Consider the following 27,997-nt stretch of genomic DNA (forward strand, 5'->3'; position numbering starts at 1 on the left):
GGCTATGGCGGGCGGGGCTTGGAGGGCAGCGTCACATGACCACGGGAGGCTCCTCGCGGGGTGGGTGCTGCTTGCTGCAGGCTCTGGGGAGTCGCCATGGTGAGTGATGAGGGGGCGGTGGGCCCCGGGCGGACCCTCCTGGCAGCCCTTGTTCTCTCCCGCCGCCCTGGAGCCCTTCGGGCGGAGTAGAGGCCCTGCAGCCTGACTGGGGCTAACACCAGCCCGACTTGGCCTGTGAGGTGGGGGACAGCCCGAGGAAGGCCGCAGGCGGCTGAGCCGGGCTGCGGTGGGCGGTGGCTCCTGGCTGCGGCCGTTTGTTTGAGGTGGAGCGGCCTCTCTGTAGGGGTGACTCGGTCTGTAGGACCCCGGGGGTCCGTGCAGGCCTGTGGCCGCCTGTCATGGAATCAGCCACCTCCGCCATGAGGGGAGCCCGAGTCCTAGATCTGATCGTCCAGCCTGGTTAGGGGCATGCCGAGGGCCTGCGGCTCTGTGGCGGCTCCGGGATCCTCTCACATGTTGGGTTAACACCTTTGTGCCTAGTTGTGCTGGGCCGGCCCCACGCCCTGCTGGAAGGTCTCTATGGTTCCTGGCCTTTCTTGGCGTCATAGCCCCCTTCGGCTGCAGTGTTTGTCGGAGAATTCTAGGGACCTGCTTACGTGAATTTCCTGGAAGGACATGCTGTCTTCCACTAATCCCGACAGTCGGAAAGGATACTGATTGTTCTTTAGCGTTTGTTCATTGGGCACCCTGGTTCTCGTGTCCCATTGATGAAATCCAAGGATTTTACTTGGTGGAAGTAGTCATTCTCTTTAGCTTCTCTCTGTAATGGCAGCAAATCGTCCTGTGGCTTTTGGCCGGTAAACTTGAACTTCCTCAAATTGTGAATCCTTGTCTCTGGTCCCCACAGAGGCAAGTTATCACTTGCACTTTATTAGCATTTGACATAGTCTGCATTGTGTGAATAATGTTTTAGAATGTTGGTATGCCGTGTGTCAGTTTTAACTGTCTTATTCACTCTAGGTAGACAGGCTTCTGTAAACCCGTAGGCATGGAAACAGATTTCACTTTAAATGTGTTAATGTCAGAAAAGATTAAATGTTTGACGTACACTACTTTCATATAATTTATTGTCATACAAGGTAATTTTGCTAATTTCTCAGAATTTTTACAATTGGGAATTGATGTAAGACCGGTATAGGATTTGTCTGTTTCTCAACATTTATGTATTGACATTTATAGTGTTTTGTAATGGAAAACACTTGAGAGTCTACCACACACCTCAGTCCTTTGCTGGGTGAACCAGTTTGGAAGCAACGAGCCAGACACACAGTTCTGTCCTCATGGGTTTTATTGGGAAAGGAAACTTCAGTGTCAGTCCTGTCACAGCCACTGTCTTTATGATTTGGGCAAGTCACTCAGTCTTCTTTGAGTCTCACTTTTGCATCTGAAAACAAATGTTGCCTTCTTTGGCCCCTCTCAGTCCTAAAATTCTAGGAAGCAATTCAGTTTTTCAAATATTTTGTGTGCCTTCAATGTCATGGGCTGTGCTAGGCACTTAAGAGTCTGGTGGGAGAGACGTGCTCATGGAACTTACTGTAATGTAGTGTGAGGATTGCTTTACTAGCAGTGTCAACTCAGTGCTTTGGGGTTGTGGAGGGACAGAGAGTTTTGCCTGGGGAGTTTGGGAAAGGCTACAGAAAGTAACATTTGAACTGAGACTCTAAGGAGGGTGGGCAGAAATTCCCTAGGTGAGAAGAAAGGGTACTGCCTGCCAATAGATGAAGCCAGGAGAATTGAATGTTCAAGTGTGCTCTGTCATAGGATTTCTGGGGAGATGTATTGACAAATGAAATTAGCACCAGTTGGGCATTCAGATTATATTTTTGAAGTTCCCTCCTCATCATCCTTACTACTTCAGTTGTTAATTTGCACTGTGTCATCATTTTTAAATAGCACTTTCATTAACATAATGAAATTTTTATTTTATTTTATTTTTTTTTTTTGAGGCAGAGTCTCACTCTGTTGCCCAGGCTAGAGTGAGTGCCGTGGCGTCAGCCTAGCTCACAGCAACCTCAAACTCCTGAGCTCAAGGGATCCTCCTATCTCAGCCTCCCGAGTAGCTGGGACTACAGGCATGTGCCACCATGCCCGGCTAATTTTTTCTATATTTTTTTAGCTGTCTATATAATTTCTTTCTATTTTTAGTAGAGATGGGGTCTTGCTCTTGCTCAGGCTGGTCTCGAACTCCTGAGCTCAAACGATCCGCCCACCTCAGCCTCCCAGAGTGCTAGGATTACAGGCGTGAGCCACTGCACCCGGCCTTCATAATGAAATTTTATATCTTTGTGAGATTAGTTTTCATTTTATAATTGGTTTGCATTGCATTGTCAGATTACATCTACAGCATTTGAGTGAGGAGATTAACCAACAAATAGGTTTCTATGATAGGTAGAAATAATACCTTGTATTGGGATGTAATCATAATTGTAACACTTATTACTTGTTAGTAAGTGGTTTGAGCTTTTTCTGTGTCATTTCATTTATTCCTCATAACTGTGGTGCAAGTACTCTTATTATCCCTGTTTTATATGAGGAAACAAAAGTACATTGTTTGAATGTAGAGTCATTTTATAAGTGATCCATTCATGATAACCTTTGTTTTGCTGTGTACCTTATAACCATAGACTTGAGAGGGCTGTTTCTGGTTCCCAAGCTAAAATGAACCTAATCACAATTGTTCATTTGATCTTGATTCTATACTGTTTCCTTTTTTTTTTTTTTTGATCCATGCAGCTGTTAAGCAGTTATTTGCAAATGGAAAGCCACTTTAATGTGTGAGGAGACATTTGTTGCCTGGCTCGTGTTTAATGATAGTATGTTCATATAATAACTGTTCCTTCCCAGGAAGAGCATGAAGAATAGCCTGTAGAATAGCTGTTGTTAATGTAACTACATTGTCTTATGAGTAACATGTAAAAGTCCATTTCTTTATCATAGCTTTATTTCTTCATTTGTAGCCTACTTTGTAATCCGTTGTCTTCTGTAATTTTCAATATTTTGTATTTACATTTCTATTAATTTTAAGCCCAGTTGATACAAAATAGAAGAATTTTGCGGCCCCAACCTGGGCCGCACAGTGGCAGCCTCCCCCTGGGCCTTTAAAAACAAAGAATTTTGCTAAAATTTTATTCATTTGTTTATAGACCACTGAATCTTTCTAGTCATTCTATACTAATATTTTTGGAACTGTTTATAATCTCTTTATAGCCACAGTTTCATTTGTTATATAATAAAAATTATTATACATAATAGCCAAAAGGTGGAAACAGCCTGCATGTCAATCCATGGATGGGTAAACAAAATGTGGTAGATACATGCAATGGAATATTATTCACTTTTTAAAAGGAGGGAAATTCTGACATGTCCTACAACATGGATGAACCTTGAAAACATGGCTAAGTGGAGTAAACCAAACACAAAAGGAAAAGTGTGTGATTTCACTTATATGAGGTACACAGAGTAGTCGAACTCAGAGGAAAAAAAAAGAATTGCCTTGTGCAGGGGCGGGGAATTTAATGGGTATAGAGTGTCTGTTTCCATTTGGAAAGATGAAAAAGTTCAGGAGATAGATGATGGTGATGACCGTACAGCAGTGTGAATGTGCTTAATGTTTAACTACTGTACACTTACTTAAATGTGATTAATGTTAAGTACATACACTTAAACATGATTAAAATGGCAAATTTTATGTATGTTTTATCACAATAAAAAAGGAATTATTATAAAAAATGTCCTGATGTATCACACCCCTCATCTCTAAGTTGACCATTTGAACTTAATGAAATCCATTGATTAAAATTATTATTAAATCTATCACATCCAGAGGTAAGGAGCTAAAACAATCTCAATGATAGCTTGGTTTCACTAAAATTCTCAGAGGACTAGCCCATGATAAATAGTAAATTTCATTAAGCCAGAATCCTTACATGTTGATGTCATCCTGGTGAAACCAGCATTTTATGCTAATAGTTCTGCTGTATAAATTAATGTTCCCTTTAAGTAAAGTTTAAAAGACACCTGGCCGGGCGCAGTGGCTCACACCTGTAATCCTAGCACTCTGGGAGGCCTAGGTGGGTGGATCCTTTGAGCTCAGGAGTTTGAAACCAGCCTGAGCAAGAGCGAGACCTTGTCTCTACCAAAAATCGAAGGAAATTAGCTGGACAACTAAAAATATGTAGAAAAAATTAGCCGGGCGTGGTGGCGCATGCCTGTAGTCCCAGCTACTTGGGAGGCTGAGGCAGGAGGATCGCCTGAGCCCAGGAGTTTGAGGTTGCTGTGAGCTAGGCTGATGCCATGGCACTCTAGCCCGGGTAACAGAGTGAGACTCTGTCTCAAAAAAAAAAAAAAGACACCTAACTTTTTCTTTAAAATTTATTTATGATTGTGAGGAAGAGTGGTTGCAGCGGAACTCAGTTTACTAGAGTTTGTCATAGGAAAAAAAGCGTGATACATGGCATTGCTCATTATTCAATTAATTTTTTCTTATTCCAAAATTAGACCAAGAGTTTTCAGTTTTTATAAACTATTCTAGTTTAGAGGTGGCTAATGTTGTTTTGATTGTTTTAATGAAACAGACCAGATTTTACTTTCACGTTTATGTGTAAGTCCTTGCCTTCTACTTTTTGGGTTCATTGTGTGGGAGGCACTGTCTTTTTTAAAAAATTGGGGTGAAATTGACACAACATAAAATAAACCATTTTAAAGTGAACAGTTCAGTAGTATTTAGTATATTTGTGGTATTATACAACTACCCCTGTTTAGGTCCAAAACATTTTCTTCACCCTAAAAGAAAATCCTGTATATCTGTTAAACAATTCCATTATTTCCCTCCCCTCGCTCCTGGTAACCACCGGTCTTCTTTTGGTTTCCATGGATGATTTTCCTATTCAGGATATTTCATGTAACTGGAATTGTACAAAATGTGACCATTTGTGTCTGGCTTCTTTCATTTAGCATAACATTTTCTGGTCATTCATGTAGCATGTATTGATACTTCCTTCTTTAGTCATTTTTTTTTTGTTAAATATATAACCTAAACATTCTAAAACCAACTTCTTCATTCATGCAGTGAACATCATATATCAGGCAGTATGTTGTGTCCCAAGGACGTAAAAATGACCATCATTTATAATTGTAATGTCATGCATGCCATGGTAGAGATGTAGACACAGTGTTTATACAGCATGAAGTAGTGGTTAATTCTTCTGGACAGGGAGATCTAATTCATTTTGCAAGCACTTTTGCTGATGGCAAAGAGAAGAGTATCTAGATATATTTTGTGCATTATAGCTATAGATCCATGTATTTGAAATGAGATAAGCTAGGTATTTGAGGAAAGTACTCTATCATTTTCTACTTTAAGTCACTAACGATAATTTCAGCTATTTTATATCTAAGCTGTTTAGTTCCTTGTTATATATTGCTGGGCAGGAGGCAGGTGGTCATTGTTCTCATAAACTGGTTCACTGGTCTAAGAATAGGCTAAAATACAGATAAAAAATAGTCTAGAGGAAAAGATAGACTTTTCAAAAGAGATTTGGGTTAGGCTATACCTGTCACAAGATTTAGATTGGTTGGATGACTATGTTCTGGTTTGATGAGCAGAACACAGCCATGAACTACCACAGATTTCTTTGAGGCCAGCTTACCACAAGAATATTGAATCAGTTTCTGAGAAAGATGATTCTTCATACACTACTGTTTTCCTTCATCAATCACATGCTGTTAACCTCAGTGACTGGGCACAGCTGTGTGTTCAGTAGCTGTCAAAAACTGATGAATGGGTTTGAGATACAGAGCTGGAATGAGCCTTTGGGAAAGTCTTGGAGAGGACTATGGCTAGATCTATAGAAATAACAGATTTGCTGGAAGAATGTGCTTGTGAGACATTAATGGATTTTTTTTTTTTTTTCAGCCTACAACACAGCAGTCGCCTCAGGATGAGCAGGAAAAGCTCTTGGATGAAGCTATACAGGCTGTGAAGGTCCAGTCATTCCAGATGAAGAGATGCCTGGTAAGGATGAAAATGTGGGAGGCACAGGTGCAGTTTGTGTTCCTAAGAAAGCACCTGCAGTGTTTTCTAAAGTTAACAGCACCACTGCTTCTGGTAAATCTAATCTTCAGTGTCCACTAGCATCTGTCTTGAGTCCCACGTCTCTCAGGCATTCTGTGGAGCAACGTCAACAGAGAGCCCTGTTTACTCATATTGATATTTATGGTTTGGGATTATCCATCTTCCCTTTTAGAATGTAAGCTCATGAGAACAAGAGACCCTGCCTTTTATTTACATGTTACTGTATTATGACCATGCCAATATCTGACCTGAATTACTAGACTCTTTGGTTCTATACTTCAAACCTGAGATGTATTTAACATGTAGTGGGTGCCCAATAAATACGTGTTAAATGAATGTATTTAAATGCTTTCAGTTTGAATTAGTCAGCTTTTTTCTCCTTGAATATCTTGAAAACTTGAATTTTTATCCTGAATAGATATGTTTATTGCAGAAACTAGCTTAACAATTATACTTAATACCTACTTATATATTTTCATGTTCTAAAAGATAGGCTAGGGGATAATCTGTGCAGATACTATAGATCCTCTGGATTAAAATGTAAGGAATTGAACTGAATAGGTTGGTACTTTAAGCCATAAGTTGCTGTGGTGATGATGATTATGATGATGATACTTTGTAAAGTGTCTTACAGTTTCTAAAGCTTAGTATTAATAATATGCTCTTGTATCTTGTATGGGTTTCCTTGCAAACAAATTTGGAATGAAAAATAAATGTCTTGGAATGGAGAAAATGGATTTGCTATTCTTTGCTTCTTTCTGGGTATGGATAGTATTTCCTATATCTCAAGGAACTGTCTTCATTTATGAGTTTAGTGGAGCATGTGGACATTTGGGAGGGTTTGAAGAACACAGGAGACAGCAAACTTACATGGTAGTCATTTCACACAGCTCTGAAGGGTCTTTAACCTATGACACAGCCATTGTCAGGATAGTGTCTTGGCTTCAAAAGAATTGGTATGCCAGCTGTTTTGATTGCAGGTAAAATGTGAATTAATGGAGCTAGTTTTCTAGTCTCTAGAGGCTGAAAAGATTAGTGTTATATCAGGAAGCTAACAGTCCTAGATAGGTAAGTCTTGCCAAGCTCTATAGCCCTGGTGAGGAATCATGCATCTTTTTCTTTTTTGTAAAGAGAAAGCAAGGTGAAACTAAAGTTGATTTTTTTTTTAATGTGGTTAAAATAATTTAAGGGATTTATACTTTTAAAACTATGTAACAAGTCCTTGATGTAAAAAGTTCATACAACCAAAATAAATGTTTATTTAAATTAAGGATTCTGATCTATTCTCTTGGTATTTATTTCTGTAGGACAAAAACAAGCTTATGGATGCTCTGAAACATGCTTCTAATATGCTTGGTGAACTCCGGACTTCTATGTTATCACCAAAGAGCTACTATGAACTTTGTATCTTTCAGATGTTGAAGAATAAACATTTGGACCATACTTTTTTCTTGATAAGGCCAATTTTCTTCTTTATTGAATTTCTCTGGCATTACATTATTCTTCATTGTCTTAGTCAAATGGTATTCGTTCTCCATGTCGATGTGCTAAATGAGAAAAAAACTTTCAGAATACCCTTTATCTATGGTTAAAACCTCTTTAAATGGGTTGTTATATCATACTTTTTTTTTTTTTTTTTTTCTCTTGAGACAGGGTCTCACTCTGTGGCCCAGGCTAGAGTGCAGTGGCATCAGCCTAGCTCACAGCAACCTCAAACTCCTGGGCTTGAGCGATCCTCCTGCCTCAGCCTCCCGAGTAGCTGGGACGACAGGTACACACCACCATGCCTGGCTAATTTTTTCTACTTTTAGTTGCCTGGCTAATTTCTTTCTATTTTTAGTAGAGATGAGGGTCTTGTTCTTGCTCAGGCTGGTCTCGAACTCCTGAGCTCGAACAATCCTCCCGCCTGGGCCTCCCAGAGTGCTAGGATTACAGGTATGAGCCACCCGCCCAGCCTATCTTAATTTTCAGACCCTCCATGAAACAGATGGGTTCTTTATTGCTTAGAATTTGTCATACAGGACTCTGAAATGGAAAAGAATTCCATCATTTGCCATTTCAAAATTTGTTAGCAATCTGACAGGTAATCACTGTATTTACTGCTTTGCTTCACCATATATCCTTTAAAACATTTATTTTGAAGTAAAGAAAGCCCAGCTGAAATTGTCCTCACTTAAACACTCCCTCTTAAGGATTAAGATTTAAGATATCTGCCCAGTAGTTTTAATGACTCTAACAAGTTCCAGGGTTTTACTTAGGTTGGCTTATGTTTATTTTTAGTCCTTAATCATTATTAAAAGATATGGCTATTTCTGATGAACTACACTACTTGGAGGTCTACCTGACAGATGAGTTTGCTAAAGGAAGAAAAGTGGCAGATCTCTATGAACTTGTACAGTACGCTGGAAACATTATCCCAAGGCTGTAAGTAATTAACAATCTGAGGACTTTTATATCCACATTCCCCACTTTATGTTATGTCCTTTAAAATTAGCAGCCTTTTTAAAAGAATTTTTTTAAGGGTATTTAATTTCTTAACAAATTGAGATTAATGTTTTGGTAGATACACTGTTATTTAAAGTTTTATCATAATTAAATTTACTTTTTATATAGTTATTTGCAGAATTTTAGCAATGGAAAAAATGGATATGCTATTTTGTGTAATGTCTTGACTACTAGAAAAATTAATATGATGACAATTTTCCTCTTCCTGATACATTTAAAGGTGATATATATCTATATATAGTACACATAAATTTTTAGGAGTTAGTGGTTATATTTTAAATCAGATAATATTTGCTTCATTGTACAGGAGAAAATATAATTCCTAACTTGTTTATTTAATATGTTTATATTCAATGTGTTTGGAAATAATCAAATTCTTAATTCCTGAAATCAAATGTTTTCTCATAATTCTCCTAGTTATCTGTTGATCACAGTTGGCGTTGTATACGTCAAGTCATTTCCTCAGTCCAGGAAAGATATTCTGAAAGATTTGGTAGAAATGTGCCGTGGTGTGCAGCATCCCTTGAGGGGTCTATTTCTTCGAAATTATCTTCTTCAGTGTACCAGGAATATCTTACCTGATGAAGGAGAACCAACAGAGTAAGTGATTTTCTTTCTTGATTTAGTTGTAATGTTTTTTCATTGTAGAATATATAAAAAGTATAGAAAAGTGTACAGAAATTTAAAAATATCAGTAATTCTCCCACCCATAGTCAGCCACTGGTAGCATTTTGTGTATAGATTTCCTCTGTGATAGATAACTCCTTAAAATATGTGGTATGATCCAAAATGTGATCCATGTAAGTTATGTCTTTGGATTGTCAGAACCTGATTTTTTCATTTAATATAATTGAGTATTTTTCTATTACATTAAATATTCTTTGAAAGTATGATTTTTAACACAAGTTACATTTTGAAAATTGTATTTGTGGTGAAATAATGAAGTATGCTTAACTTTCGCCATGAGCCAGCTGGTTTTTATGATTGTTTCTTGAATGTCTATCAGTTTTTATAATTTATAGACTGCTAGTTACACTGGAATGTGAGTGATTTTAATTATCTGTGCACACAAATTAGATAGTACTCCAAAAAAGAAAAAACAAAAGTCAGACTACTGTCTCTTGTGGGACCAGTGTTCTAGTAGGCGAATCTGCTGTACTTTTATTCCACAGCAGTGTCGGGTGGTCAGCAGGCTGAGGACTGGATGAGCTGTTCATGTGACAGGTCCCAGACTGAAGGACTTAATTCCTTTCTTAAAAAGTTTATTCATTTATTTTATTTCTAAGGTATAGAATTCAGTGGTTTTTAGTGTATCTGCATCAATTCCTTTTTAAATAGTATGGAAAAGATAAAAACTTAACAGTATAGAGAAATTGATAAAGTTATTTGCTTTATTATGATTTGATTCTTCATTTTGAACATTTATTAATTAATAAAAAATTTTGAAAGCTAAGTTCCCCATCCTAGGAGATACAGAAAACTAAGGAAGGAAATACATTGTCTCTTCTTTCAAAAAGCTTATATTCCATTTGAAAACAAAACATTCAACAATAAAATGATGTAGTTAGCGGTATACCATAAGTGTTAAATTTTTTAGCCTTTTGGCCAGGTATAGAGGCTCACTCCTGCAATCCCAGCACTCTGGGAGGCTAAGGAGGGAGCTAGAGCTCAGGAGTTAGAGACCAGCGTGAGCAAGAGCGAGACCCATCTCTACTGAAAAAATAGAAAAAATTAGCTAGTGTGGTGGTGCATGCCTGTAGTCCCAGCTACTCGGTGGGTGGGGGGGTGAGGCAGGAGGATCACTTGAGCCCAGGAGTTGGAGGTTGCTGTGAGCTAGGCTGATACCATGGCACTCTAGCCCGGGGAACAGAGCGAGACTCTGTCTCAAAAAAATAAAAACAATTTTTTTTTAGCCTTTTTGATTTAAGGGAGTTGACTTAAGAATGCATCCAGTTGGCCCAAGATAGCGAGTTGGGGAAAATAATTTGCCCCTTTAAACTTGTGACCTCTACCTGGCATTTTTTTCTCTTGGAATCTGTTCCCCTTGAAATTTAACACGAAGCCACTGAAGTTGAAAATGTTTTTTTATAAAAACATTGGTGTATTACAGAGATAAGGAAATGCACAAAGGAGACTGGCAGTAGTAAGTTGGTCCTGTAATTTAAATACTGTATAAATATTTTTCCAACTGTTTCTTTGCAGTGAAGAAACAACTGGCGATATCAGTGATTCCATGGATTTTGTACTACTCAACTTTGCAGAAATGAACAAGCTCTGGGTGCGAATGCAACATCAAGGCCATAGCCGAGATAGAGAAAAAAGGGAACGAGAAAGACAAGAGCTGAGAATTTTGGTGGGAACAAATTTGGTGCGCCTCAGTCAGTTGGAAGGTGTAAATGTGGAACGTTACAAACAGGTTTGTATCTTTTTATTTGTCATCTCTTCTTACATTGTGGGATACTAACTGAATCTTATTTTTAAATTCAGAATATTTTTGTTATTAATAAATAATACTACATTGCAAAACAGTTTAAAATGGCTTTTTTTGGAGAAGACCTAAATAAACTGAAAGATAGATACACTGTGTGGGAAGACTTAATGTTGTCAAGTTAGCAATTTTCCTTAAATTTATCTAGAGATTCAGTGTGATCTCAGTTAAAATCTCTGCAGGCTGTTTTGTAGAAATCAACAAGCTGCTTCTAAAATTTATATGAAAAAACCAGAACAGCCACAATTTTGAAAAAAGAAGAACAAAGTTGGAGGACTCAGACAACTGGAATTCAAGATTTACTCTAATAGCTGGGTGTGGTGGTACTCACTTGTAGTCCCAGCTACTCAGGAGGCTGAGGCAGGAGGATCGCTTGAGCCCTCAGGTTACAGTTTGAGGTTACACTAAGCAATGATGGTGTCACTGCACTCCAGCCTGGGCAACAGACTGAGACCCTTTCTCTTCAAAAAAAAAAATTTGCTTTAAAACTACAGTAAGTTCATGTGATATTGGTGAAAAGGATAGACACATAAATCAATGGAGAGGAATAAAGCAGGGATTGCCAAACTTTTCCTGTAAAGGGGACCAGACAGTAAGTAGTTTTTGGCTTTGCACACCATATGTTCTACAACTCATAAATACTACAGGTATAGTGCAAAAGCAGCCACAGTCCATATGGAAGTGAATAGGCATGTCTGTGTTCCACTAAAACTTTGTTTGTAAAAACAGGCAGTCAGCTAGATTTGCCAATATCTGGATTAGATAAGCCAAATATAGACCTGCATACATATGATCAGTTATTTTTGTAAAAGTGGAAAGGCAACCTTTTCAACAAATGGTTCTGGAATAATTGGACATCTATATGCAAACAAATAAAAAAAAACTGAACCTTGACTTCCCTCATATCATATAGAAAAACTCTAAAAATGGATCAGAGACCTAAATATAAAACCTGAAAGTATTAGAAGAAAACAGGCCGGGCGCAGTGGCTCATGCCTGTAATCCTAACACTCTGGGAGGCCAAGGCGTGAGGATCGCTCAAGGTCAGGAGTTCGAGACAGGCCTGAAAAAGAGCAAGACCCCGTCTCTACTAAAAATAGAAAGAAATTAGCTGAACAACTAAAAATATATAGAAAAAAATTAGCCAGACATGGTGGCGCATGCCTGTAGTCCCAGCTACTCGGGAGGCTGAGGCAGGAGGATCACTTGAGCCCAGGAGTTTGAGGTTGCTGTGAGCTAGGCTGGCGCCATGGCACTCTAGCCCAGGCAACAGAGTGAGACTGTGTCTCAAAAAAAAGGAAGAAAACAGAGGAAATGTTTACAACCTTGTATTAGACAAAGATTTCTGAAGACACACAAAAAAGTACAAACCGTAAAGAAAAAAAACTGACAAAATGGGCTTTGTTCTGACTTTTGCTAAGACTTTTTTTGTTTAAAACATCTGTATAATTTTCAAGTTTAGAAATGAAGTATAGGTGAGAAAAATTTTAAATATTATTTTCAAGTTAGTTCAAATATGTTGTTAAGGGAATAGCTCGGGATTTTGAAAATATTTGAACTCATTTACATGATTTTTTTCCTTCTAGATTGTTTTGACTGGCATATTGGAGCAAGTTGTGAATTGTAGGGATGCTTTGGCTCAAGAATATCTCATGGAATGTATTATTCAGGTAGATGGGAACATTTATTTCATTTTTTAAAAGGACCCATTTTATCTTTCATTAAATTGTTTTGAAAAAATCTTTTTAGAATAGAAAATAAGTTTTCATGAACAAAGATTTTTCTTGTCTCCAACTAATAACTTGGTCTTTGTATTGATGTGTTTTTTTTTTCTTCGAAAATAAAGCGTAATCTCTGAGTTTCCTAGATCTTACTAGCTTTTGTTTAATTTTAGGTGTACTTTGGTTAGTGGAATATTTCTGTCTGGGTTTATGTTTAGAGAGGCTCAAAAATAGTGTATTTGAGTTGAGTTGTATGAGATTAAAATGTTTTTTTCTACATATGTGAACTTTAAATACCATACGTGAGTTCTGAATGTTACTGGAAATGCTTTTACTGATATCTATCAATTATTTGATTTTCAGGTTTTCCCTGATGAGTTCCACCTCCAGACTTTGAATCCTTTTCTTCGGGCCTGCGCCGAGTTACACCAAAATGTAAACGTGAAAAACATAATCATTGCTCTAATTGATAGGTAAGACCTTCCAACACTGGAGGATAAATGCTCTGACTTGGGAATGATGAATAAGCTTTGTTTGTGAATTATTTGTTTCTGTTGTATCTTCATTATATCAATGATTTTAATGTAATTTTACTATAAATAATTTAGCTCTGTGAGTGTGGGTATGCCTGGGTTAGGCATGAAAGAGATTTAGCTTTTAATTGTGCAGGAGGCATGGAGATAATGAATTTTTTTTTTTTTCTTTTTTTTTTTTTTTTTTGAGACAGAGTCTTGCTCTGTTGCCTGGGCTAGAGTGCCGTGGCGTCAGCCTAGCTTACAGCAACCTTGAACTCCTGGGCTCAAACAATCCTCCTGCATCAGCCTCCCAAGTAGCTGGGACTACAGGCATGCGCCACCATGCCCAGCTAATTTTTTCTATGTATTTTTAGTTGTCTGGCAAATTTCTTTCTATTTTTAGTAGAGACGGGGTCTCGCTCTTGCTCAGGCTGGTCTCGAACTCCTGACTTTGAGCAATCCTCCCGCCTCGGCCTCTCAGAGTGCTAGGATTACAGGTGTGAGCCACCACGCCCAGCCGATAATGAATTTTTAATCTATGCACTTCATTGACATTTAAAGATATTGTTGTACAAAACCGTTATTTAAATCTTACAAATCCAGAGATCACTGAAGAACAAAATTTGGTTTTTTGCCATGATGTAAGTTATCTTTCAGTGGGAACTGATTTAATTTAGAGTTTAGCAAGTAGCCATAAGATATAGATGATTAAGAATGTTCAAGTAGGCCAGGCACGGTGGCTTCACGCCTGTAATCCTAGCACTCTGGGAGGCTGAGGTGGGTGGATCGCTTGAGGTCAGGAGTTCGAGACCAGCCTGAGCAAGAGCGAGACTCTGTCTCTACTAAAAATAGAAAGAAATTATCTGGACAACTAAAATATATATAGAAAAAATTAGCCAGGCATGGTGGCGCATGCCTGTAGTCCCAGCTACTTGGGTGGCTGAGCCAGTAGGATCGCTTAAGCCCAGGAGTTTGAGGTTGCTGTGAGCCAAGCTGACACCACAGCACTCACTCTAACCCGGGCGACAAAGCGACATTCTGTCTCAAAATAAATAAATAAATAAATAAATAAGTAAAGAATGTTCAAGTAATCATCCTATCATCACATTTTCTTAAAGAAGAATTTTTAAGTATCAAATATGTTTAGTATATCCCCTGTTTTCTTTAGCCATTGGTCTTACTTGGTTAAAAATATAAAGCTTGGGGCTAGATATAGTGGCTCATGCCTATAATCCCAGCACTTTGGGAGGCAGAGGCAGGAGGGTCACTTGAGGCCAGGAGTTCAACACAAGCCTGGGCAACATAACGAGACCCCCGTCTCTACAAAAAAATAAAAAATAAAAAAATTAGCCAGGTTGGGTGGCACATGCCTGTAGTCCTAGCTACTCGGGAGAGTAAGGTGGGAAGATCACTTGAACCCAAGAGTTTGAGGCTGCAGTGAGCTATGATGACACCACTGCACTCTAGCCTGTGCAACAGAGAGAGACCCTGTCTCAAAAAAAAAAAACAAAAAACAAAAAACTTGGCCTTTGATAATGGCTTTAACAAGTGACTTCTTAGCAACCATGCTGTGTGGTAGTACATAACATCTGTCATACTTGTGAGCATTGTCATGAAACTGGAAATGGAAGCGAAGATTTATTTCTGCAAATACCTTTTCTTATTTTTTTAACTATGTAATTAAACTATTAGTTCTAAAGTATGAGAATTTATATAACAGAATTCTCCAAATATCAGCTCAGTTCTAGGCGGCAAAGTTACATGCTTATTGGGCCTACCCTTACAGGAAGCTAGAAACTGGATTTTCCCATGTTGGATGTAATGTCATTTAGCCATCCCTGTCAGTAGTGATTCTTCAATGTAGATGCAGCTATGACCCTGACAAACACATAATAAGAATGAAACAGACATTATTTTGAATAGTTTAAGATGTGGGAAATAAAAGTTAACTTTATACTTTTGAAATTAGTTATGTTTTATACTTTATAGTAGTAAAAATGCAGAATCTTAAAATAGTCTATGTACTTTTATTCTTTAAAGATTATTTATTTAAATCATGGCTGTTGAATAGTTTTGTCACTTTAATGTATTTCTCTCCATATATCCTTAATTAGGCTTCAAAGAGTTTTTTTAAATTGACCTGCTGAAAGTCTGTGTAGTACGGCATGAAGTAGGAGAAAGCCTATGAGATGAGCCATCGTTAGCAAAACCGTGTAGCTAACGATGAATTGAGGGAAGGATCAACTACACTCCATGTTTTCGTTTAAAGCCTTTTTACTATTCTAGGAGAAATACACTCATATAAAATACAGAAAAGCAATAAAGAATAAAATGTCATCCATGATCCCACTACCCAAATCCCTATATCTTTTGAAATAAAGATTGTTTGCCTTTTTAGATTAGCTTTATTTGCTCACCGTGAAGATGGACCTGGAATCCCAGCAGATATTAAACTGTTTGACATATTTTCACAGCAGGTGGCTACAGTGATACAGGTTTGTATAGCTTTTCTCCTAAGTTCTCAAAACGTTGAAATTTCTTTGCTGGTAGATCCTTTTGTAGTTGTTTAAAATAAATTGTATGGTTTTCTAAACATTCCAGTCGAGACAAGACATGCCTTCAGAGGATGTTGTATCTTTGCAAGTCTCTCTCATTAATCTTGCAATGAAATGTTACCCTGATCGTGTGGACTATGTTGATAAAGTTCTAGAAACAACAGTGGAGATATTCAATAAGCTCAACCTTGAACAGTAAGTCAAAGTTATATTTTTGTGAAAATCTTCACAGAGCACATTTTTTGTTCCAGATTTGTTTTTTTTGGTTGTTTTTTGAAAAGTTAGCATTTGTCTTGTTTTAAGCATGTATTAAGACTGTCATACTTGGTGCCAAAGCTGTCAGAAAGTGGTTCCCAATTCCTTGGTTGTGTACATTAGTGAAGGAGGAGTGGCACTCATGGACCATAGGCAGTTCAGGGACCAGTGTCTCCAGTTCAGACCCCTTTTTTGTATATGAATGAGCTTGTTTTTAAACTGGTAAGGAAACTTCATCAAGCAGTATTTCCATAAGAAGTAGTTTCCTACAGATGAGTAAATTGTGAAAAACTAGGGGCATATGTATATTTAAGGTACAGAATTAAATTGTTTTAAAATTATTTTTTTGTATTTTTAGCTTTGAAAGTATAATATGCTGTTTCCTACTTGAAGCTTCCTCAACTATTCTGTCCTAGACCTGTGGCAGCCTCTGGTGGCCACTGTGGGCAGTTCTAATCCTGTTGCCTTTCCTGGCAGTTCCCTTTGTGTCCCATTCTCTACTGCTCTGGACTTGGGGCCAGCCAAGCCCCCTTCTTTTCTTGTTGTTATTCAGAATTTCACCTCATCTCATCTTTCTCCTTTCCATCTCCCTTCCAGTGGTTCAGCTGCATCAGGAAAATTTCTTCTTCTTTATTTTTTTGTTTTAATCTTTTTATTACCTTTTTTCTTTTGGTCATTCTCGTTTTTCTGTGAACTGAAAAAGAGTCCAGATCTTGACTGTTAAGTGTGAGAGAAAATTAAATGATATCTTCCCCCAGTAAGTGAGTTTTAAAGAAAAAATAGACAAAATAATTAGAAATACCAATCTCTAAAGAGGTTATAATAAATGCCCACATATGCCTCAGTGTCCACAGAATGCTCCTACAAGCTACTACTACCTTAAATTCAACCTGCTTTTTCTTAATCACCAACATCTGACACAGAAGATACAGTTTATGTATTTTTCTATTCTGTTGAATTCTTGGTTTTGCGTAGAATTTTTTTCTACTTATTTTCATCATGAACATAAAAATAGTGTTGCCTGCTCTAAGAACCAAACTACTACTTAAAATACTTTCCTTAGAAATGTTGTCAAATTCTAGACAATCATCTTAACTTCAACTTTACAACCTGTTCATGAGTTGGAGATGATATCTTATCTTGTATCAATAGAACAATAATAGATGAATAAGTGTTCATGTTTAGATAGCCATCTTTATCTTCTTAGAAGGAGATCATTGGAATATTCTGGAGTGTTGTGATTCACTTGACCCATTTCCTTTAAGGTGTAAATGAAAAATTTCAAATACTTACAAAACAAGTGCTATTTGTATGTATAGAAAGTTAATTTTGGGGTGAGGAGGGTGATCTGCCACTCTTCTCCACCACCATCTATGCTGTGTCCCCCACCTTCACCCCGGCAAAAAAAAAAAAATATATTAAAAAAAAAAAAAGAAAGTTAATTTTATTCATTAAAGGGCTGCTGTTTTTCTTTTTGTAGTATTGCTACCAGTAGTGCAGTTTCCAAGGAGCTCACCAGACTTTTGAAGATACCTGTTGACACTTACAACAATATTTTAACAGTCTTGAAATTAAAACATTTTCACCCACTCTTTGAGTACTTTGACTACGAGTCCAGAAAGAGCATGAGTTGTTATGTACTTAGTAATGTTCTGGATTATAACACAGAAATTGTCTCTCAAGACCAGGTAAGAGAATACCTCCATGCTATTTTAGGGGAACAGACAGTGTAGTTAAACAATTTTAGACCTGGAGACCTAGACAGTTGAGGTGGGCAGGGAGGGTAATTCACTACTAAAGAAAAGTTACAAGTAGCTTATTCATTATATAAATTAGAAAATTAGAGATGTATAAAGAAGAATTATAAAATACAATCTCACCAGAAAGAGAATAACCACTGTTAATTAACATTTGGTGGATCTTTCTAGATTTTGTCCATATATGTGTGTATTGACATGCATGTGTTGACTTTATCACCAAAAAAAGAATTATCTTCCTGAAACTATTTTATAACTTACACAACTGGAAACACTTTTGAGATGGCTTTATATACCGATGGTTTCACTTCAGTGGGTTTCTTGTGTCTCTTATGTTGTAGGTGGATTCCATAATGAATTTGGTGTCCACGTTGATTCAAGATCAGCCAGATCAACCTGTAGAAGATCCTGATCCAGAAGACTTTGCCGATGAGCAGAGCCTTGTGGGCCGATTCATTCATCTTCTGCGATCTGAGGACCCTGATCAGCAGTACTTGGTATGAGTTAACGCTTACTATTACCCTTCATCAGCTCCTTGAAGTGCTTAAAGTAGTTTAATTTGACTTTTGGTCTTAAAAGGTTTTGAAATAATTGAAACTGAATTAAAGATTCGTGGCATAATTTGCATAATTGTTTGTAAACTTATAAAGAATGTACGGGCCGGGCCTGGTGGCTCACGCCTGTAATCCTAGCCCTCTGGGAGGCCGAGGCGGGAGGATCACTCGAGGTCAGGAGTTTGAGACCAGCCTGAACAAGAGCGAGACCCTGTCTCTACTAAAAATAGAAATAAATTAGCTGGACAACCAAAAATATATAGAAAAAACTAGCTGGGCGTGGTGGCGTGTGCCTGTAGGTCCCAGCTACTTGGGAGGCTGAGGCAGGTGGGTTGCTCAAGCCCAGGAGTTTGAGGTTGCTGTGTGTGAGCTAGGCTGACGCCACGACACTCACTTTAGCCCAGGCAACAGAGCAAGATTCTGTCTCCAAAAAAAAAAAAAAAAAGAATGTACAGAATAAGTCAGTTGCTCTAATTGCTTTTGAAGACTTCTTGAGAATTGCAGAAAAGCCTGTCTCTTTCTTACTTAGGTGTCTCCCGTAATTATTCCATGTTCATTTTCTTTCTGAACTGCATTGCTTTTAGAAATGTTTAGTTGCTTATTGTAGTGAACTTTAAAACATAAGAAGCATAATCCTTATTCAATTTCATTTATTTTTCCAACTTTTCCAAATATAAGTTGTATTTGTTGGTCACATTGAAAATGTGTGGAAGATTTTAAAATTCAGTTTGCCTTTTCCTTAACCCTTTTTTCCTGATAAAGAACAAACAGATGAGGTTCTCTCTTTCTTTATCATTAGTCCTCAGTAAGTCTTTGTGAAATAAATAAAACATGTTGCCTAAGTGGGGGTATTGGATACTGGATAATTTATTGTAATGAAGGGTAGCGTGGTTGGCTGCTTAATTATTGTTTGGAAAAGTAGTTTACCCATTGTTGGATGCGGAAGGCTGTTGGGTTGCTATAATGAGAAACACCTTTGCTTATGGATGTGTCCTGACTGTCTCCCTCTGTTGACTTTCTTTGTCATAGTTGACATTCTTATGCTCCTTCATAATCGGTGTGAAATAAGAGGCTGACTTCTGTCGTTAGTATGACAGTCTGTGACTTGGCTTAGTAACAAACACTTCAAGCCCTGTGGTATCATGTTCTGTGAGCTGCGTGATCTGTACACAGTGACTGTCTGATTGGTCAAGTATTTTAACTGATTCCCTCATATTTCTGTTTGAGATTGTATGTATTTGTGTGTTTGTATTTTCATTTTCTGTTACATACCAAATGCAGTGGTTCGGAAGTGTGCCTTCCCCGTGTATATGGCTGATTAGTTATTCCCATGTGCAGAGACATTTAAGGACAGGATCATTAGCTCTCTTACCCATCTATTATAGCAGAGAAATTCACAAAACCTGAATATGTCACATATTGTGTCACACATATTAAAAAGTATTTTATGAATTCTATGGTTTTCTTGTCTATTTCTTTTTTTTTTCTGAAATGGTATTTTTTTGGAAACAGCCATGTTTCATAATGCTTCTTTTAGAGTGCATTGGCATTTGCTTTGATTTAAGTGGTCTTAATATTTTTCTGAATAAGAAGGTATGATATACCAGCAATATGCATATAGCTGTTTTTTGTCAAAACAGTAGTTAACATTTTCTGAGCATATGCCTTGTGCTAGGTACTAGTAACAGGTCATATGTGTTATTTAATCTTCCCAACAACCCTACAAAAGTATACTATCCCATTTTGCAAATGAAGCTTATGGCTAAGAGAAGGTAAATAGTAAATAATTTGCCCAGGGTCACATAGGTAGTAAGTATTAGAATCCTTTTAAATGTGATTCTGTCTTACTTGAGAGCCTGCATTCTTAAGAACAAAGGATACTTTGTACATGTGTGTATAAAAATACATTTAACCATATCTACTTTTAACTAGCTACCTTGGCCAGGTTACACAACCTGTCTAAACCTCAGGCTTCCCCATTTGTCTATAGGGTGATTATGATAACTTGAGGAGACAAATATATAAAGTACCTATCATAAAGCCTGGTACATTGTATGTATTCACAAAATGGTAGCAATGATGATTAGAACTCCCACTTCATTTTATTAGTGATTAATCATAGGATGGAAAAGATTTTTTAAAGTTGTTTTTTTTTTTTTTTTTTTGTCAGATTTTAAACACAGCACGAAAACATTTTGGAGCTGGTGGAAATCAACGGATTCGTTTCACACTGCCACCTTTGGTATTTGCAGCATACCAGCTGGCTTTTCGATACAAAGAGAATTCTAAAGTGGTGGGTTTACTTTTAAGTATGTTATTACTACTTTCTCTTTTTCCTGTGTGTGTTAGTTTTATCTTAGAAAATTTCAAACACATACAAAAATAGACAGTGGTATAATAAAATTCCACTTTCAGTAACTCTCAATTTGTGTTAAGTGTTCCTACCATGTTGGTGGATCACATACCAGCTGAGGGATCACATAAAAACACTTAGAAATGAAAGATTAAAACAGTTTAAATTTATGCTGCAACTTTTTCCTAGGTTCTAATTCAGGTTAGCTTTGCTTAATGAAAGGACCTGGCATTGCATAGTCATGAGTTATATGCAATTTTTTATGAACTTATTTCTTTCTCAAACAGAATCATGGCTTAAGTCTTCAGTGGTGTAGTTTTAAAGAAAATACCTCAATCTGATGTACCTGAAAGTTGGACAGCCAGGTCTATGTGAAGGCACAAACCTTAGTAAACTTAATTTTCTAATGTAGAAAACAGATTTATTCTGTACACCTACCAGGATGACATAGCACCTTTGGCCAATTTTTATAAGGCCAGTTTCTCATTCACTCTCTATTCCGGCATTTCAGTGGATAGTGACTTGTGAACATAACAATAAAAATAGCAACTAATCTATATTACAAAGCTATAGTGATTAAAATAGTATGGTACTGGCATAAAAACAGACATATAGACCAATACATGAGAATAGTATCCAGAAATAAACCCATGCATATGCTATAAACTAATCTTTGATAAGAGTGCTAAGAATATACAATGGAGAAATGACAGTCTCTTCAATAAATGATATTGAGAAAACTGGATATCCACATGCAAAAGAATGGAATTAGGCTCTTACCTTATACTGTATACAATAATGAAGTTGAAATGGATTGAAGACTTACATACAGGACCTGAATCTATAAAACTAAAAGAAAACGTAGGGAAAAACCTCCTTGATTGATCTTGGTAATGATTCTTTTGATTTCACACCAAAAATACAGGCAGCAAAAGCAAAAGTGAGCAAGTGGGAGTATATCAAACTAACTTCTGCAGAGCAAAGGAAACAGTCAGCAGATTGACTAGGGGGAAATATTTGTAAACCATACATCTAATAAAGGGTTAATATCCAAAATACATAAGGAACTCAACTTAATAGCAAGAGAACAAATAATTTGATTAAAAACAGGGCAAAGGATCTGTATAGACATTTTTTCAAAGAAAATATACAAATAGCCAACAGGTATATGAAAAGGTGCTCAGCATCACTAATTATCAGCCAGGCTTGGTGGCTCACGCCTGTAATCCTAGCACTCTGGGAGGCCAAGGTGGGAGGATCACTTGAGGTCAGCGAGTTCAAGACCAGCCTGAGCAAGGGCAAGACCCCATCTCTACTAAAAATACAAAACAGTAGCCAGGGCTACTAAAAATAGAAACAAAAAAAAAATTAGCTGGGCGTGGTGGTGAGTGCCTATAGTCCCAGCTACTCAGGGAGGCTGAGGCAGAAGGATCACTTGAGCACAGGAGTTTGAGGTTGCAGTGAGCTATGATGATGTCACAGCACTGCAGCCCGGGCAACAGAGCGAGACTTTGTCTCAAAAAAAAAAATCACTATCAGGAAAGTGCAAATCAACACAATGAGATACCACGTACACCTATTAGAATGGCTACTATAAAAAAGACAAAAGATAACAAGTGTTGGTGAGGATGTAGAGAAACAAGAATTCTTGTATACTGATGATGAGAATGTAAATTAGTATAGCCATTATGAAAAATAATATGGAAGTTCTTCAAAAACTAAAAATAGAGCTACATTGCAAATGACCTTGTAACCCCACTACTGGGTATATATCCAAAGTAAATGACATCAGCATCTACACTCCCATGTTTATTGCAGCATTATTCACAATGGCCAAGATATGGAAACAACCTAAGTGTCCATCAACAGATGAATAAAGAAATTGTGATGTGTCTGTGTGTACACACACACACACACGCACACGAATATTATCCAGTCATAGAAATGAAGTCCTGCCATTTATATCAGTGTGGATGAATCTGGAGGACATTATTCTAAGTGAAATAAACTAGACATAGACAAATACTGCATGACTTCACTTATATGTGGAAACTAGAAAAAAAGTTGAACTCATAGAAGCAGAGAGCAGAATGGTGGTTGCTAAAGGGTACAAACTTGGGAGTGTAAATGACTATAATCTTTCTAGAAAGATAGCAATATGTAAGTAGAGTGCTAAATGATCCAATAATTCCACTACTGAGAAGTTATACTGAGGATGTAATCAGGGTCCAGTAAAGCTTTGTGCATACAGAATGTTCATTAATTACAGCATTACAGGTAGTTTCTAAAGGGAGCGAATAAATCATGCTACATCCAGTTTGTGCAATATTTTCCAGTCATTAAAATAATTTAAAATATCTTTCAGTGTCATGAAGAAAATCGTTATGACAAAATAAAGTGAAAGAAAAGTTGGATACAAATTATTTGAAGTATAGGCCCAATTTTATTTAACTGTTTGCAGTAAGCTACTTTAAAGTAGAAAACAAAACCATACACAAAGATCCCAGTTACATTATTTACATAGAAAAAAAGAATGAATGTTACCAGTGATTATTGCTGAGTGGTAGTTTTAGGGATGATTTGTGGATTATTTTGAGTATTTTCCTAATTTGGGAATGTTACTTTTCTGATCAGAAAAAATAAATACCAAACATACAAAAATTGCAAAGTCAGTAATCTCACATGGATTTTTTTTTTAATTAATTTTTTTTTTGAAGCAGAGTCTCTCTCTGTTGCCCAGTCTAGAGTGCCGTGGCATCAGCCTAGCTCACAGCAACCTCAAACTCCTGGGCTTAAGTGATCCTCCTGCCTCAGCCTCCTGAGTAGCTGGGACTACAGGTGCTCGCCAGCAAGCCCGGCTAATTTTTTCTATTTTTAGTAGAGACGGGATCTCACTCTTGCTCAGGCTGGTCTCTAACTCCTGACCTCAAGCTGTCCTCCCGCTTTGGCCTCCCAGGGGGCTAAGATTACAGGCGTGAGCCACCACTCCTGGCTTAAATGGATTTTTTGAGAAGATATCTTCTTGAGTTGTGTACTCCATAAATGAGACAGAGAAGTAAAGTGACAGGAAAACTGTAAGCTTAACTTAGTGCTTTCACTGTTTTGTTCTATTAGAAGCTGTAAATAAAATGGATATTCTTGAGCAAGTTAATTTTGAACTTAAGGTAACGTTAAATATTTTTTCTTGTTTTAGGATGACAAATGGGAAAAGAAATGCCAGAAGATTTTTTCATTTGCTCACCAGACTATCAGTGCTTTGATCAAAGCAGAGCTGGCAGAATTACCCTTAAGACTTTTTCTTCAAGGAGCGCTCGCTGCTGGAGAAATTGGTTTTGAAAATCATGAAACAGTAGCATATGAATTTATGTCCCAGGTGATGATCTGTTCTCTTTTCTGGGTTGTCTAGTCAGTTTTGCGAAGTTCAAACACTTGTTTGTAGTTACGGTGGTAGTGGAGGTGGATTTACCCTTTGCACTGAACATGCAACTACTGCTTTCCCCTCGTCATGGAACCTGTAATAGTATAGTCATTGACTGGCATGGAGCAGCAAAACTGACCAGTTCTGGGTGCTGACGAAATCTAAGATTTCCAAGTGGATCATGGTAAAAGTGTTTCATGGAAAAAAGGGCAATTCAGGAACTCTGGGTTAAACAAAGTTCAAAGGGGTTTCCTTCTTCTTTTTTTTTTTTTTTTTGAGACAGAGTCTCACTCTGTTGCTCGGACTAGAGTGCCATGGCATCAGCCTAGCTCACAGCAACCTCCAACTCCTGGGCTCAAGCAATCCACCTGCCTCAGCCTCCCGAGTAGCTGGGACTACAGGCATGCGCCACCATGCCTGGCTAATTTTTTCTGTATATATTTTTAGTTGGCCAGATAATTTCTTTCTATTTTTAGTAGAGACCGGGTCTCACTCTTGCTCAGGCTGCTCTCGAACTCCTGAGCTCAAATGGTCTACCCGCCTCAGCCTCCCAGAGTGCTAGGATTACAGGCGTGAGCCACCATACCCGGCCTCTTCTTTTTTTAAAAGGTGGGATTTCACTATGTTGCCCAGGCTGCATTAGAACTCCTGGGCTCAAGTAATCCTCGTGCTTCAGCCTCCCACGTAGCTGGGACTACAGGTGTGTATCATCTCACCTGGCTCTGAGACAGGTTTCTTTATTGCAACTTGTCAGCATTTTGACCATTTCTGCTGTGTCTTGTGCCTCTCCAAGAGAGGACCCAGCACGTTCTGACATGAAGGAACTGTAGAACGTCTCTCAGGATGGGGGTTTGGTGGGAAGTGCTTTGGAAAACACTTTAGTAGATGGTTGGTCCCTAAAAGTCCTTTCTGCTTTATGTCCACTAGGCATTTTCCCTGTATGAAGATGAAATCAGTGATTCCAAAGCACAGCTGGCTGCCATCACCTTGATCATTGGTACCTTTGAAAGGATGAAGTGCTTCAGTGAAGAGAATCATGAGCCCTTGAGGACTCAGTGTGCACTTGCTGCATCCAAGCTTCTGAAGAAACCCGACCAGGGCCGAGCCGTGAGCACCTGTGCACATCTCTTCTGGTCGGGCAGAAACACAGACAAAAACGGGGAGGAGGTAAGGCCGTTCCTGACTGCATCGTAGGAGACTGGATCATTAGCAGGGATTGGTTGCCATGGCCTTGTGCTCTGGAGGTGAAACATTTGGGTGCTTGGAAATCTGACAAAGAAACTTGCTTTGTTTTGTTAAAAGAAATGAAGGTGGGCGGTGATGTACAGAGAGTTTCACCCTGTGGTGAAGCCTCCACTCTGAGGATGTTATAACATAGCAATAGAGCTGTATATTTAAAAAAAGAAGAATGAAGAGGATTTAAATTTGTTGTGTCCCTTTTACAAAATAGCACGGTAATGTTGCGTTTGTTTGTATGAAAATGGGACATTTGCAGTTCATTAATCTCTGCACTATCTCCGTGCCCTTTTATTTTAGCTTCATGGAGGCAAGAGGGTAATGGAGTGCCTAAAGAAAGCTCTAAAAATAGCAAATCAGTGCATGGACCCCTCTCTACAAGTGCAGCTTTTTATAGAAATTCTGAACAGATATATCTATTTTTATGAAAAGGAAAATGATGCGGTAAGTGAATTCATAAAGTGTTGTTAGTGAACTAATAATACTTTCCCTTCCTGCTCTTAGGAGATTTGATACATACAAAGGTGTATCATTCTGATACTTTGTGTTTTGTCTACAAGGTCAGAGTTTGCAAGTCCACTTACTAGTTTCTTTCATTCTTCAAAATCCTTTTCTGTCTATATAGATACGGCTCCCTAATTGAAGAACTAATGTGTGCAAGAAAATTCTCATCTCATTTGCTTAGGAATATTGTAAAAAATAATCACTATCCATTTGAAAAATACAAAACAGGCCGGGCGCGGTGGCTCACGCCTGTAATCCTAGCACTCTGGGCGGCCGAGGTGGGCGGATCGTTTGAGCTCAGGAGTTCGAGACCAGCCTGAGCAAGAGCGAGACCCCATCTCTACTAAAAATAGAAAGAAATTATATGGACGGCTAAAAATATATATAGAAAAAATTAGCCGGGCATAGTGGCGCATGCCTGTAGTCCCAGCTACTCGGGAGGCTGAGACAGGAGGATCGCTTGAGCTCAGGAGTTTGAGGTTGCTGTGAGCTAGGCTAACGCCACGGCACTCACTCTAGCCTGGGCAACAGAGTGAGACTCTGTCTCAAAAAAAAAAAAAATAAATAAATAAATAATTAAAAAAAAAAAAGAAAAATATAAAACAGTGGGCTGATTTGTCATCATGGACTAGTTTAGGATAATTCGTAAATGCATTACCCTTTGAGCAGTACAGTCTTGGTCAAGATTTATAGGTTAAATAATTTGCTTGATCCCTTTTTTTTTTTTTTTTTTGATAAATAGTCAATAGTTGTTCCTCAAATCAGGAATCATGTTCTCATCTTTGTTTTTTCATAATTACTCAAGTAATTGATGAGAGTAACACAAGCTCCTCAAAATAGTGTTATTAAATTATCTTATTTTTTGTGGTATGTTGTTGATCATGAAATTGTACATATTTTTTTGTAGGTAACAATTCAGGTTTTAAATCAGCTTATCCAAAAGATCCGAGAAGACCTCCCAAATCTTGAGTCCAGTGAAGAAACAGAGCAGATTAACAAACATTTTCATAACACGCTGGAGCATTTGCGCTTGAGGCGGGAGTCACCAGAATCTGAGGGGCCAATTTATGAAGGTCTCATCCTCTAAAAAGGAGCCAGCTCACCATACTCCTTTCCATGTGTATTCAGTAAGGGTTTTATTATACTAGGTTTCCCGTCCATAGATTGTGCCTTTGAGAAATGCTGAGGTAGGCTTCCCATATCTTACCTGTGCTGTGTTTTACCCAGCACCTGTGACACTCACCTTCAGGACCTTAATAAAGTTATTCACTTCATAAGTGTTCAGGTCTGTCTGCTGAACAGACAGTAGCATGACTGATCTGCTATTGAAAATTCCTGTGATCTGTAAAAAACAAATACAAAAACCACTTATCTCAGCTACTAATGAAGCTCTCCTTCCTTTTTTTTCTGTTTTGTTTCATTGTTGGTTGTGTATTTTCTTCATTACTGGGGAGTACTAACCCAAAAGTGTCTGTCTCTTTGTTTTCTGGTCCAATTTGAGATTAATTTAGTGGAAAGGAATACCACGTGAAATTCAGCTTGGGCTTTTCCCTAATGCAAAATAAGGCCGTGTATAACATTTTTCCTAAAACTAGAATATGTTAATGCATGTTGGAGAATCTTAAAGTACCACGGTCAAAACCAGAAGCTATATTTTGCATATTTGGACTCAGCCATCTACTAAGAACTTAACGTTGTCCTCTGGTCATATTTATCAAAGTAATTTGGTTTTAAATAGTATAAAATTGAAAATGTGACCTCATATAATTTATGTACAACATTCATTATTGTAAATTTAGAGGGAAATGCATCATAATTATCATGTTTCTTGTGTTTTCTTTTTTTTTGCACCAGTGAAACAATAAAGTTGCTCTTAACAATTTTGGAACTTTTTTTTCTTTCATACTATCTTGACTGATAAAAGGAACTGGTAGAATCCTGTGGAATTTAATAGACATTCTCATATGTTCACAGAGCTCGCTTGTTCCACTCCAGTTTTAAAC

General features: G+C 37.8%; 1 protein-coding gene across 1 annotated transcript; it reads left to right on the forward strand.

Annotated features, from left to right (window-relative positions):
• Positions 1–50: 50 nt before the first annotated feature.
• On the forward strand, positions 51–27,847 carry VPS35 (VPS35 retromer complex component). The gene is made up of 17 exons (XM_069456636.1): positions 51–99; positions 5,975–6,073; positions 7,441–7,537; positions 8,434–8,557; positions 9,056–9,238; positions 10,841–11,054; positions 12,713–12,796; positions 13,211–13,320; positions 15,761–15,857; positions 15,964–16,112; positions 17,653–17,860; positions 18,271–18,426; positions 20,654–20,776; positions 24,030–24,209; positions 25,182–25,421; positions 25,791–25,934; positions 26,902–27,847. Exons 1-17 carry the CDS (start codon positions 97–99, stop codon positions 27,079–27,081), a joined length of 2,391 nt encoding a protein of 796 aa, XP_069312737.1. The 5' UTR covers positions 51–96; the 3' UTR covers positions 27,082–27,847.
• Positions 27,848–27,997: the final 150 nt, after the last annotated feature.

The sequence above is a fragment of the Eulemur rufifrons genome, chromosome 23, assembly GCF_041146395.1.
Source record: "Eulemur rufifrons isolate Redbay chromosome 23, OSU_ERuf_1, whole genome shotgun sequence".
NCBI lineage: Eukaryota > Metazoa > Chordata > Mammalia > Primates > Lemuridae > Eulemur > Eulemur rufifrons.

Coding starts and splice junctions, on each gene's coding strand:
- VPS35 (XM_069456636.1), top strand. Junction 7,538..8,433: donor AAAGAGCTACTATGAACTTT/GTATCTTTCAGA, acceptor CATTATTAAAAG/ATATGGCTATTTCTGATGAA. Junction 8,558..9,055: donor GGAAACATTATCCCAAGGCT/GTAAGTAATTAA, acceptor TAATTCTCCTAG/TTATCTGTTGATCACAGTTG.